Source organism: Urocitellus parryii, chromosome 9, assembly GCF_045843805.1.
Source record: "Urocitellus parryii isolate mUroPar1 chromosome 9, mUroPar1.hap1, whole genome shotgun sequence".
In the NCBI taxonomy this organism is placed as follows: domain Eukaryota; kingdom Metazoa; phylum Chordata; class Mammalia; order Rodentia; family Sciuridae; genus Urocitellus; species Urocitellus parryii.
Genome location: NC_135539.1, coordinates 58975793 through 58989442, shown reverse-complemented (window position 1 = coordinate 58989442; position 13650 = coordinate 58975793). Strand labels below are relative to the sequence as shown.

General features: G+C 43.2%; 1 protein-coding gene across 1 annotated transcript in view; it reads left to right on the top strand.

Annotated features, from left to right (window-relative positions):
- The window catches only part of Rsu1 (Ras suppressor protein 1), a 191224-nt gene extending 179519 nt beyond the window's left edge, over positions 1 to 11705 (top strand). The window contains exon 9 of the mRNA XM_026408133.2: positions 9209 to 11705. Within this exon, the coding sequence (XP_026263918.1) occupies positions 9209 to 9311 (103 nt within the window). The 3' untranslated portion in view covers positions 9312 to 11705. The remainder of the gene's footprint in view (positions 1 to 9208) is intronic.
- The last annotated feature ends 1945 nt before the right edge of the window (positions 11706 to 13650 follow it).

Genomic DNA, 13650 nt, shown 5'->3' with positions numbered 1-13650 from the left:
GAGCCTGGATGTTAAGAGGTCTGTTAGAAAATTTACTATTTAGCTTTCGAGAGCTAGATTCAAGTTAATGGATTATCCTAGTAGGGATTTTTGTAAGAATAACTTTTGAAAGGGCTAAATTGCCCACATGAAAATAATTCCTTGTTTTCCGTTCCTCAAACTCATACCTAGTTTGGTGTATCTCTGCGTATATTCCAAGCATACAGACATTTACAGTTGGGTGTCTCTTTTTAATCTCTACAGACACCACGCACTAAAGGCATTCTTTCTTTTCATTTTTTCACTCTTCAGTGCAGCATGAAGTCTACTAGGGAGACAGCTTGTTTGGGAAACCTACCCGTGCCCTTGGACTTGTTTCCTTTTGCCTTTGAGTTTATTCTGGAAATTGCAACATTTAGCACTTTGCAGTTTAATTTAAAAGGATTACCTATTTTCTTAAATGCTTAAGCAGGGAAGCAAGTTGCAGTTATTGATTTTTCTCTGCATGTATTCTGTGGAAGCTGTATTTGGTCCTTCCCCAGGGAACATACCTCCTGAACTGCATGCTTACTGGTGACAGCTTGGACCTCTGATACATAACCAAAGACCTTGCCTAATATCCTTGCAACTGCTTGGGGAATTTTTATTAAGTAAAAGCATCATTAGAGTAGACAGGATGATAAAGTTTAATGAGCATCTTTTGTGCATGATATTGTTAGTTTTGCTCTGCCAGAATCCTCATTTCTCCCCTCCAGTGGGGCAGATAGCAAGTGTGCAATATATGGGGTATTTCCAAATCTGCCTTATATTTTATATTGTGTTTTTATAGAGCTTGATATCTGTGTTCAGCCAACCACACATTCCTTTTGGCTATTTATGTAGATGCTGCTTGCACATGTATGTTTGTACTTTCTTTGTACACTGTGTGTTGGGGACACAGAACAGTGAGAGTTATAATTGAAATGATTGTGACACCCCCACTGCTACAATATTCTCTTTTGAATTAATGAGACTTCTCATAGGAATAGGATAACTGATATTTTTTTTTCTTTAAGACTCAGCAATTTATGTGCTAAGGTTCTGTCGCCAGCCCTTCATAAGCTGCTAGATAGGATAAATAAAGATATTGCAAATGCTTATTAATAATCTAAGCTTCACACTTTGTCCACAGACTTATTTGTGGAGATTGTAAATTTAGCCTCCCACCATAAGATTACAGATTATAAGCAAAATTATTTCTCTCCATTATTTTTGCTAGCCATCTACTTAGATTTGAAAGCTGGTTCTTTTCTTGGTCTGCCTGAGGACTTTCCATGGAAACACCCATAACAACAGTAGGGAGGCATATGACATGAGCAAATGACTTCAGAACAGCATATTGTACCTCTCATATACCTGGCATTCTGAAATACAATATTTACATCACACACAATGTGTTTCGAACCGTGCCTTCAGTACACGGAACACAAAAGAAGTGAGGCCTGCAATCCTCACTCTGGAGAAGATGGTGGCTGGGAAATCCAGAAAGATGCACAACAAGACAGCTAAGTCGAGTTTGAACTTTGGAGTAATTGCATGGGTTTGACCCAGTCCTGAAGTTGCCAGGTGTCAGTGTCCTCCTTTGAGAAGGAAGAATAGTAACAGGACCTCCCTGTCTGAGCTATTATGATTATCAGTGATTTTTGATGATGTTTTGAAATACTGAGGCCAGGGCAGGAGTCACTTTATGTATCCTCAAGAACTTAATGGTGAGATCCCGATAAATCCCATTGCACTTCGTGAAGGCAGAATTAGAGATGGGGAATAGAGGAAGTTGGGAAAAGCCTCAAGGTCTCCAAATATGAATGAGATATGAATTGTAGAAAAGGATCCAGGCAAGCTTTCTAGACAATGATGACACAGATCAGCCAAAACACAAAACAAAATAAAACCAGAGACCTCAGGGAATGTTGACTAGCAGGAAACACTAATCCCAGGCCTCAGATCTAGCACTTTTTTATTTTTTTTTTTTTAAACACCCTAATGAGCCCATGCCAGTCCTGTTGCCCCTGCACCTGCATGGGAGACAGTGTGCATGTGTCCCCATTTTCCTGTTAAGATAGAGATTCTAGAAAGACATAGGACTTAAGGCTACTTAGCTAATAAGTGGTGGAACTGACTGGAGTGGTTTTTCCTATGCTCCTGCTGCCTGCCTCAAGTCCAGCTAAACATGACTCTTGCTTGTTTGTGCGCAGGGAGAGCTGAAGGGGCATGGGCTATGGTGCTGTGGTGCCCAGTGACTAGTAGTGTACTGAATATTCAATTCAAGGGGCAGTGAGTGCACATGGGTACACCAAGGAGACGTTGTTCTGTCAGCTGCATAAAGGACACATTGGAGGAGGCAAAATACTAGCATCAGGGAGACCAAGAAGGGAACCATTGTTATCACCTAAGGGCCATGTGACAAGAGCCTTTATTAGGGTAGAAGAAAAAAAATGAATAAAGTCAGAAGATGATAGAAATCAGGATAAACTTAAGTACCATAAAGTGGCTAATTAACCCACTGAGTTATGAACCTTTTGAAAAACTGAGGAAAACTACATATTCAGCTTTGCCTGGAGTTTCACACAGTTCTATAGTCCCAGGCTGAGAATTTTCACTGCAGAGGAAATTCTATCAAATTCAACTAATGTGGCAATCTATGAAAGAGGTCTATTTCAAGGTGGCATCAACATTTGATCCCAAAGGTCTAGAGATGCAGAGGGTCAGACCTGTGGATTTGGAAGTGGGGGACTCTCATCTGCTTTGCTGAGTTTGATATCAAGTCTGCAAATGGGCTGAAGAGGATGGTAACTCGGGGGACTGCTGCCTGGAGATAATCACTGGAGTTATAAAATGAAATGGCCTTTCTGGGAAGAGGATACAAAGAGATAAAAGCAGAGACATAAGGTCTGAAGAGGTCTCCAGATAGATAATAAGAACCAGGACAGGTCGTTGTAGCCAACACAGGAAATTGTCAAGAAGGAATGGGAGGGTCTGGAGGGGTCTTTGTTGCTGCAGCGGTTAAGGCCTGCAGTGGTTAGCAGGAGACCCTCACATCCAACTGGAATAACAAAACTCATGCATTTTTCTGAAACTGAAGGTGCCCCTATTAAACAAAACTCACATATCAATAATGGAAAGTCACACACATTGTACTGCTTAATAAATATATTTGTTGCAAAATTGATTCCAATTATCGTGGTCTGAAACTCTAGAGTGCTGTGCAATTTTTGATATCACCAGGCAGTAGTGGCCAGTTGCATGGGACTTAAACTGGCCAGTCTTCAGGCTGCTGTAATAACACCTCTAAAGTGACCAGCCTGTGACCCAGGCAGTCTGCAGAAATCATTTCCTAATGGTTCTCCAGCAGCAGTTCTTCAGTTGGCAGCTCTGAACAGGGCCCACTCCCATTTTCGCCCTTGTCCTTCACAGTCAAAAATGGAGAGCCCTTGTGAGCTGAGCAGGGATGGTTTGCTCATCTCCCCAGCTGAAAGCTACTGCCAGGCGTCTCACCTTTGAAATTGTCTCTGGCGACAGAAGCCTGTTCATCAGACGCCTAAGAGTAATGGATCCTTGCCTGTCACTTCAAAGTGCTCCTTGTTAGTTTTTTCCTCTCCCAATCATCTCCCAATTATCCTCTACAAACCTCACATTTCAGGGCAGAGAAGATTTTGTCTGAGCAAAAGGGTTACTTTGCCCACCAGGGGCTGCAGCTTCATGGGCAAGCTTGAGCCAGGCTCCCTGTCAACACTCCAGAGGTGACACAGCCAGGCGGCAGTGCCCGCTGGAGCCCTTCCAAGGGGTGACCCACTCCAAAAGCACATGGTCAAATGCAGGTCTCAGGCCACGCTCTGTGGCAATAGCATGTGTGAAGTGGGAGGAACTATTCAGGTCACTGAGTCAGAGAACTTCATAAGAGGTTAAGGGCAGTAACTGCTTTTCTGGAACATCCATTATGTTAAGCCCACGTGGACAAGACTGTCTCTACATCTCATTTCATCTGTTTCCAAGCTCCCTGACGTAGCTGAGGGATTTCATCTTCATTTTACAGAGGAGGACGTTAGACGGTGACATTCCCAAGTTCACATGTTCTTCAGGACCAAGCAGGGTACTAGATAAGGGATGAGTGTGACGCTGGGACAGTTCTCCAAGAATCCCCAGGGACAGGCACTGTGGACTCCTACTTGGCAGGACAGGTGTCACCCAAGCAGAACAGACAGAGGAGGACATCCTCTCTGGGACCTGCCAGGGACTGAGTTGTGGTTAGGGTTTACTTAGGGACAGAAAGTGGGAACAAGCAAGCTAGAGAGGCTACACCTGCCAAGGCTCAAAGGTGCAGTGTGCATCAGGACGGGAGGGCATTCTATATCAGGAAGACAAAACCAGTCTGGAAGGTTGTAAGCTATCTTAATCATGTTTTTATTGTCTGTATTTTGTGAGGCTTTTACATCCAAGAGAGACCTCCCCTCAGGGCCAGCTAGTTCCTAGAGTAGCAAACAAGTTGTCTAGGAGCCCCTTTCATATGCAGAACCCATATCCCCAGCTACCTTTACCCAGCCGGCTGGAATTCCCCCTGCCCTAAGTCACTCCAGGCCAGGTACTGGATGACAGAAGACCACTCTGATAACCTGCAGTCTACCAAAAATATTTGAACTAATTCTCAACTGGCCCAAACTTGCCTGATGGGCTGGCCTTGGACTCTGGGCCATCCTCTCTCCTTTGCTTCTTTGCCTTCTTACCCATAGGCTGCTTCCCCATGTGGCTTGTGTGACATGGCAGGCACTCTCCTCTCTGGAGCTCCAAGTAGTAAAACTGCTTTCAGTAGTGCTGACCTTCCTGGGCATTATAGCGCACACCTGTAATCCCAGAGGCTTAGGAGGCTGAGGCAGGAGGATCTCAAGGTCAAAGCTAGCCTCAGCAATTTAGCAAGAACCTAAGCAACTTAGTGAGACCCTGTCTCTAAATAAAATATACAAAGGTCTGAGGATGTGGCTCAGTGGTTAAGTGCCCCGGGTTCAATCTCTGGTACGAAAAAGAAAAGGAGAAACAAAACAAAACAAAACAAAAACTAGTGCTGACCTCTCCGTGTCACTCGTTCACCTCCATAAATTAAATCCAGGTGCAATCAGAGTGTGGGCCTGCAGCGTTACCTCCAGACAATGGGGGCAGGGACCCTTCTTTCTACCTGTGGTAAAGAGGGGACAGTTGGCCTGTTTTCACTTCTTCTTATAGGCATGGCACCCCACTTTTTCTTAGGGGGGAAATCTTGCCCTTCCTAAAACTTGGTTCTTTGGGTTTTTTTCTCCTCAGTGAGCTGCTTTTCTTTTCCTGATGAAATGAAGCAGATTCCTCACAGATCCGCTGCCTGGCAGGGCCACCAAGGTTCATTTACCATGTCAGTACCCTGTTGCTACTGTAACAAATTACTATGAACTTCTGTGCTTACTGGCTGAAAAAAAATGTAGTTCTGGATATCAGAAGCCTGGAATCCATGTTGTTATAACCATACAACCTTCCTGAGACTTGAGGGAAGAATGCGGTTCCTTGCTTTTCCAGATCACCTGTGCTCCTTGGCTCATAGCCCTGTCTTCTCTCTTCAGAGTCAGCAGTGTGTCATCTCTAACTCTGGCCCTCCCACCTCATTCTTTTAAGGACCCCTTTTGATGGCATTGGGCCCACCACACGATCCAGGACCTTCTTCCCTGCTCACATCCATGTAAAGTAAGACATTTCCGAGTGTCAGGGAAGAGGAGGTGGCCATCTCTGGAGGCCATCCATTTGGGTACCACACTTACATACCAAACTGCAGACCCATGGCTAACAACTACCAAATCGAGACCTTGTGTCTCCTAACTGGTTAGAGCCAGAGGTGCCTGTTGTCAAGCCAGCCCCATCTCCATGTGAGTGAGCTGCCTGGGAAAGGCCGACTCATCTGCCCACACAGCCTGAGGAGTTGAAAGACGGCTCAGCAGACAGCAGCTCCATCCAGCCCCGGGATGACTCATCAAGGAAGTGGGGCAGTGCATTTAACTCAGCCTTAGTTGCTTGATTCAAAGAGGATGAAAACCTTTCTTCTAGAGGTGTTTGGGGATTTAATGTGGATAGAAATACTGTGTTATTTTTCACAGGAAATAGCCCTAAAGAAATGAGGCGGTCACATAATTATCTTTATTTAATCACTCTCCATAGAACCAACCCTACATCAGTCCTATATTTCAAAAGCATTCACTGGTCACTTCCAACTGACTCACCACTGTGATGGGTGATTGAGCCACCACAGCTGCCCCATGAGAAAAATAACATCCTGACTTGACAGAGGAGGAAACTTGAGGCGGGACAAGCGGGAGGGGAAAGGAGCTGGTCATTTGCTCTGAACCAATGGCTTGTGAGTGTCAAAACTCAGATTTGAACCTGTGAGGCTGCCGTCTCCTGCCTGGCCCTTTGGAGTGACTTGCCAGGTAGCCCCAGAAATCCAGGCACACACAGTGGGATCTGAATAGAAAAGCAAGCCAGGATGAGAAATGTCATGGGAACATGCCAGTTCCCTCCTTAAAGGGAACAGAGCCGCTGATGGTTATCCAACAACTTCTGCACTCCTTTTTGAAATGGCTTCCTTGGGTCCCTACTCCCAGGGCCAGCTAAGCACCTCCTGCCCCTGGTGGAAGGAAGGAAGCCCTCCTTGCCCACTGCGGCTCTTGCCTCTCTCAGGGCATGACGCAGAGCAGGCCCCTGGCAAACCTCCTTCCTGTGACCTTATATTGTTGCTGATACTACTCTCCTAGCACCCACAAGTGTTTCTGGGTTTCCATGTGTATGCGCTCTGAACTTATGTGTCTGTAGATTTTTATAATTCTTAAGGTTCCATGTTGTCTGAGTAAGAACATGTCTATTTCTTTTTCCTTTGGGAAACAGGAAAGAGATATGAGCCTGTAAGAAAGCTGTGTAGCTGAAGAGACCGAGACCATAGGCACCTGTGTGAACCCACAGAACAGCTCAGACCTTTGCTTTGGGCCGTGTGGGAGGACTTCCGAGACCAGAGGCCTCTGGGGGTTGTCATGTTGCAGGATTAAGCTCCAAGCATGGAGTCAGTAGCATCCTAGGAGAAGAAGGACAGGGACTATTCAAGAGAGAAGTATGTTCCAGAGTGTGTCAACTAAGATGGCGACTATAATGGATGACTCTGATTGGGCTCAGGTTCTCTTCTACCTGTTTGATGGACCTGGGAGGGATTCTGGGAAGGAGAGGCACACGTTGTGCCTACCCAGATAGTGCAGATGCCCTTCCCCTCTCAGGATCCCTAACTTCTCTGCACCTGACGAATCCCTTTGCCTGTAGGATCATATATGCGCCAGTTTCAAGGACTAGGACATAGCACTGGGAATTGGGGACAGCATCAGAAATAAGGTTGACCTTTCTAATAACTCTTCTCCAACTAAACCAGAGGTTCTTTACCTGGGAGCCATGGCCCCCAGGTGTTCATGGCTTGGTCTCCAGGGGATCTGTCACTCTGTATTAAATGTGGTAGAGGGCTGTATCTGTGGTTCTAAAGATGTGCTTTCCTAGACAGCAGGTTCTCTTGGGAAGGAAGTGGGCCCTGTGGCTGCAGAACAGACAGCCAGGCTGGGCAAGATGGGGCTCTCTAAGCTCTTAATTGCTATGGAGCTTGAAAGCCCATTTGGAGGTTCCTGTGTTACGTTTCTAGCCATGTGGTACCTTCTTTTTTTTTTTTTTTTAAGAGAGAGAGAGAGAATTTTTTTAATATTTATTTTTAGTTTTCAGCGGACACAACATCTTTGTCTGTATGTGGTGCTGAGGATCGAACCCGGGCCGCCCACATGTCAGGCGAGCGCGCTACCACCTGAGCCACATCCCCAGTCCCGGTACCTTCTTAACACAGGAGATGCCCTCCCCCTAGCAGCAGACATTGCCAGCTCCTGGCCCCCTCCTCTGGCTCACAGGGCCCCCTGATGCCAACTCCCAACTCTACACTGTGAGAGCAGAGACCACTGTTGGTGAAGCCGACTAGTAGTTTTTTGTTTATTTTTATGGTTCTGGGATCAAACCAGGGCCTCACCCATGCCAGGCAAGCACTCTGCCCCTGAGCCACATCCCCAGCACTTTTAAGGAGACACACTTGGAAGACACTGGAAAAGACAGAATCCAGCAGGGCTTGCCAACCCTGGTGACCCACCCTTCCCCATCCACACAGTCAGCTGGAAAATTCATGGGTCCGTCTCCCCTCACCCTGTCAGCCATATGCCAAGATCATCAAAAGCACCAGTACATGCTAAAAGTGCTACGCTGTGTGTCCAGAAACGCAGCATCAAGAATGGGTGAGATTCCTTGAGTGGGCACTAGAACCAGGGTCACCTGTGCCAGCACTCGTCTGTAGGTCCAAAGCAGCTGCAATGGCAGCCATGTTACCCCCACACACACACACCTCTGGAGGAACTGAGAGGGCTGAGGGCCTGGAGGGCTTTCTGAGAGACACAGGGATATCAATAAGGAGAGCTAAAGTTGAGCTGTATTTATTTTAGGGTGGCTTTTAATTTAGTTTAATCAGAATTACTCATAAATTATAGATTAATTACTATCTGCTGCTCAGTGAAATAATCCTCTCAGCCACAGAGCCTGCGCCACTCCGCAGTGAATGCCATCCACTGTCATCGTAGGGCACTTTGTCAACATTTAATCAGCAGTACTTATTAATGTGGCATTGATGTGTGGTAGCCATCCCCTCACTATCAATCACGCGTGAGCAGCCAGAGTAGACGCGGACACCATTGCTCTTAGTCACATTAGCCAGCCCCTGGGCTTTTAGGCCAAGCATGATGCTTACTTTTCATGAAGCGGACACTCTGTCTCTTCAGTTCTACCTGACTTTTATCATTGTCGACTTATGCACTTGCAGCCTTTGGAACTGGCTGAGCATCACCTGCTGTCACTGTCCAGAAGACCTGCAGAATTACAGGAGGCTTGTCCATGGTTGGACGTCACAGCCCAGACTGCATGGGCTCATGCACACGTGTGTCCAATAGTTGTGAATCCTTCAATAGAGTATTGTGTATGGCCCAGAAAAAGCAGGTGATCTTTTGGTTTTCTTTGGCTACCTGGATGTTCCTGGAGATTAATCTATTTTGAAAGCTCGACCAATAGAAATTGACATTGGTGAACTATGTCTCACGGTTTCCTCCCTTTCTCTTTTCAGCCTCTACGGCAGACACATGCAGGCAAACCCAGAACCCCCGAAGAAGAATAATGACAAATCAAAAAAGATCAGCCGGAAACCCCTGGCAGCCAAGAACAAATGAGGAGTTGGCACAAGCTGGGCTCCTGGCCTCTTCTCTTAACTCTTCTGTCTCTCTTGCTCTGTCTCACAAATAACTATAATGTGTGTGTGGCTTTTAAAAAAAAAAAAATGAAAAACAACTTTTCACTCTCTGTTTCTAGGGCTTACCACCTTACGTTTTACGTTCTTTTGGTAGGTGGTAGATTGTTATAAGGTCTTAAACCGATTTCCATTTGTTTCCTTAAAATCACCAAAGGCAGGAAGCAAAGCTTTAATTCAGCTGCAAATTCCATAGTAGGCACAGACTCAAGGTCCTTGAATAGACATCTTGAGGTGGTGTATTATTAAAAGAATAATTAAAATCATGTAACCATTTAAATGTCACGGTTAACACTTTTCACTCTTTCCATTTAATTCACATAACTCATTATTTTGTCTCATTCAAAGTCTTTCTTCACCACCAAGCTATTACATTCATTTAACTTACAAATGATTTTCATAAAATCTTGAATTTGTAATATCACTTGTTGTTTCTTGACTAGAATAAAGAACAATTTGATCTTAGGGTGTCCACATTTTTGTTTACCTTTTCTCCCCTTAAACTGTCTTATCCAGATTGATTGGTTGTAGATGATCCACTGAACTTTCCATGAAAGAAATGCAAAATGAAATCAGAGTTTTCTTCTTCTATCAGTTTGTCAGTTTTTTTCTTTTTTTCTTTGAAGACTGTTGCTAAATTAGGCAGGAGCAGAAAAACAAATCTCTAGGAGTTTCTGCCAAAGGATTTTGGAAAGCAGCATTCCTTCGGTGCAGAAACGGTAACTGGTAGACAAGAGCTGTGAAAAGGAGAGAAGGAAAAACTCAAGTATGTTTTTCATGGCTGCAGAAAATCTGCTCGTATCAAAGCATTCTTTTCAGAGACTCTGATGCCAAAGAAGTTGTATAAATGTGCACGATCTACACCACACCCAGTGTGGAAACTGGAGTGTCAGAGTCATTAAACAACCAATTGTTGAACATCTGTCATAGGCAGGCTTTCCTTCTTTTCCACAGGATGTAGTAGGTATAGAAATGAAAATCAATCCAAGCAGAAGTCTTGTGCTCTCAAAAGGGCCGCCAACACCTGAATGCCTCTCCACAAGAGGTGGCTAATGAATTGTGGGAGAAGGACTCACCCTTCTCAGCTACTCATCTCCTGTCATCCCCTTGAATTCCCAGGAGCAAGTCCACTAGGACTTGTAAAAAGCCAGAATCAAAGCAAAACAAAAAGTCCTGAATTCCTCCTCTAGTCACTTTCCATTTCAATGGACTTAGCAATTCATCTTCTTGCTTCTGGATAACTTCCCGGATAGAACTTTTGCTGTGGGAAAGGAAATCCACAGGTGCCATCACCCGCCTGGGAGCAGAATTGATGTAATTTTTATAGGTGCCATGTTTGCCTCAGCCAAAATATTTTAAATTGATTTTATAGTTTATGAAATTGCAGAAGGAAGAACAATGTCTGTACTGTTGTTGGTTGAAACAACCTGGCTGAAAATTGAATTGGCAACAAAGTATTAGTGAAAACGTAATATTTATGGCTTGTAAGTAATTTTATTTTTTCATAAGATGAATGCTCTAGATAGAAATATGGGCAATACACAGTAAGTTCACAGGGAAGAAATATCACAAGAAACATAAAAGAAAAAAAAACAAGCAGAGCTTCACTAGTAATTAAAAAAATGCAAATCAAAGAAAAATAAGCAATGTGCAACAATAAGAAATGTGCAAATATTCTTTAAGTCGGTATGCTAGATAAACATTCTTATACACGGCTATGGAGAGTATAGATTTATCTCCAGCACAGTGGTAGTAGCTTGACAACAAGTAGAAAAACCTTGAAATTGTGTACTTGGACCCAGAATTCTTATTTCTAAGAATTTAAAATGTCAAGAGACTGTCAGGTACACTCAAAGATCTGTTTTTGAGAATCGTCCTTATAGCATTGTATGTACAATGAAAGTGGCAGGGGGGCAGATGCCCACCAATTTAAGAATGATTTAATCAGTGAAGCAAATCCATGATAGATTTCCATGCAGACAGAAAAATTGTTGAATAATTTCTAGGGGCAAAGGGAGATAATTATGTCCTCTGGTTAAGTAGAAAAAAAGATTTTAAAAACTAACTACATACGGATAGCCCCAGCTGTGTAAAAAGAAAATTGTGTATTTAAAATATGTGCACATAAAAATATTAAATGGAAACAGAACACAGTTTTAAGGCTGACCAATTATCTCTACATGGTGGACTAAGACTTTATTTTCTTTTTTATGCATATCCTATGCTTTAAATTTTCTGTAATGAGCATGTACACTTTTGTAATCCAAAACATTAAATACATATTTTTTCAAAATGAAGTTGGTATATTTTGGTATCTTATGTAATTCAGAAAATAAGACAAGATATTTGAATTCAAAGCGTAATATAAATATAAAATGTCAAATTGGCTTTTTTTCTTTTGTTACTGAGATGTGTTCCTACATCTTTTGTACTCTTTTTTTTAGTTACTTGATATCTGGATTAACAAAAAATGTACAGTTCAAAAAGTGGTTTTTTAACAAAGATAATCTGCCCTTCTGAGCATAAGAGTGATATCAGATGTTCTGGCCATGAGTATCATAGAATCATTAAAGTTACCTGTGTTAGCTATCCATCACTCAGGCAAAAGGCCTGAGATAATCAACTTAAAAGAAGGAAAGTTTTATTGTAGATATTTCAGTCTATCATAAGTTAGTCTCTTGCTTTGGGGCCTATGGGAGCTCCATAAATTGTGGTAAGAACATGTATCAGAGGACTACTGTTCACCTCAGGGCAGCCAGGAAACAGACGGAAAGGGGTCAAGGTCCCCGCATCCCCCTTCAAAGACATGCCCTCGATGACCTAAGTTTTTCTCACTGTGCCACACCTCCTGAAGGTTCCAACAACTTCCAAAAGCACCACAGTCAAGTAAACAATCTTTTAACCCATGGACCTTTGGGGACATTCCAGGACTAAAGTACAACAGTACCCTCTATTCCAGTGCTCAGAGTCTGTGTGGAACCCAGGGATATGTTTTATCCCTTGACTAAAGCATCTTTCTCAGGGCTTCATTTTATGTAAAGCCCTGGTCTTGCCCATTTGGCTGGATATCTCACTAAAGATGGTGCGCAAAACATTTTTGTGCACGTAATCACATTGGGTTTTCGCAAGAACCCATGATACAGATAGGGCAGGTTATTTGACAATAAATTTTATAATGCTTCTTAGATCTAGGAGAAAGGTGTTTATTTCCTAGAAGTTAGGTGTTCTGTTTATCATGCTTCTGTTGATTCATTTTTTTCTTTTTCAGCTGAGAGAGGAACACGTAGAAAAAGTGGAAGGTTGGTGTTAAAGAAAGATGTTCATGGTTGGAAATTTTTCTAGTTATTGTTTACTTTCTGCAACATTGCTCAGAGATTTACCATCTTAATGTGTATTTTGGATCTCTGAAAAGAAGCTGTGGCATACAGGGCTGCTTGACCACAGTCATTTGCTCACCAAGTATTACACTGTCTAGACCTGCCCAACCCCCCATTGGGAAATACCCTGCCTAGCCTAGAGTCACACCAGATTTCACTCTTTGTACTCTTAGGAATAGAAGTTAGTTACTTGGATACCACTTTGCATAGGTGAAGCTACATTTTAATAAATTGGAATAGATACAGATAAAAATTATATGAATCCAGAGAGAACTGGGCTGTCTGAATCATTGTGTCAATATTAATTGCTAAAACTGTGAAAACTCTTTGTGCTTAATACTTCCTTCCAAAGACCATGTACTTAATGCTTTTTTCTTATATTGCATTGTGAAGCTAAATTCCTAACAAAGTTTCATAATCATAATGTGCCACATCTAACCTGTGGGAGAAAAAAAAATCCCCTAGGCTTTACCTTCATGATAGGAGCAAAACTGAAAAACTCTCACCATCTTATTCAACCTTGGTCCAGGTCCTTCAATGGGGAACCTACTTTCACACTTGCCCTCATAGGCCTTGTTCAGTGCAGTGATCCTATAAACGCCCACATCAGATCAGATCACCATGGCCTAGAGTCCTGCAGGCCATGATTCTCTTCCTTCACCTCCTACTACTTTTCCACTCATTTTGTGCCAGCCACCTGGCCTCAGGCTCTTTCCCCATTTGCGAAGAAGTCTGTTGACTAACAGATTTGTTGACTATTTAGTTCTATAATATTCTCCCAAATATAACTCCCTCATCAACTTCAAATCTTTATTAAAAAGTCACCTCAGGACCCTGATTAACCTGCTATAAATTACAACGCAGGGGCCCTCATTTCCTAGATTG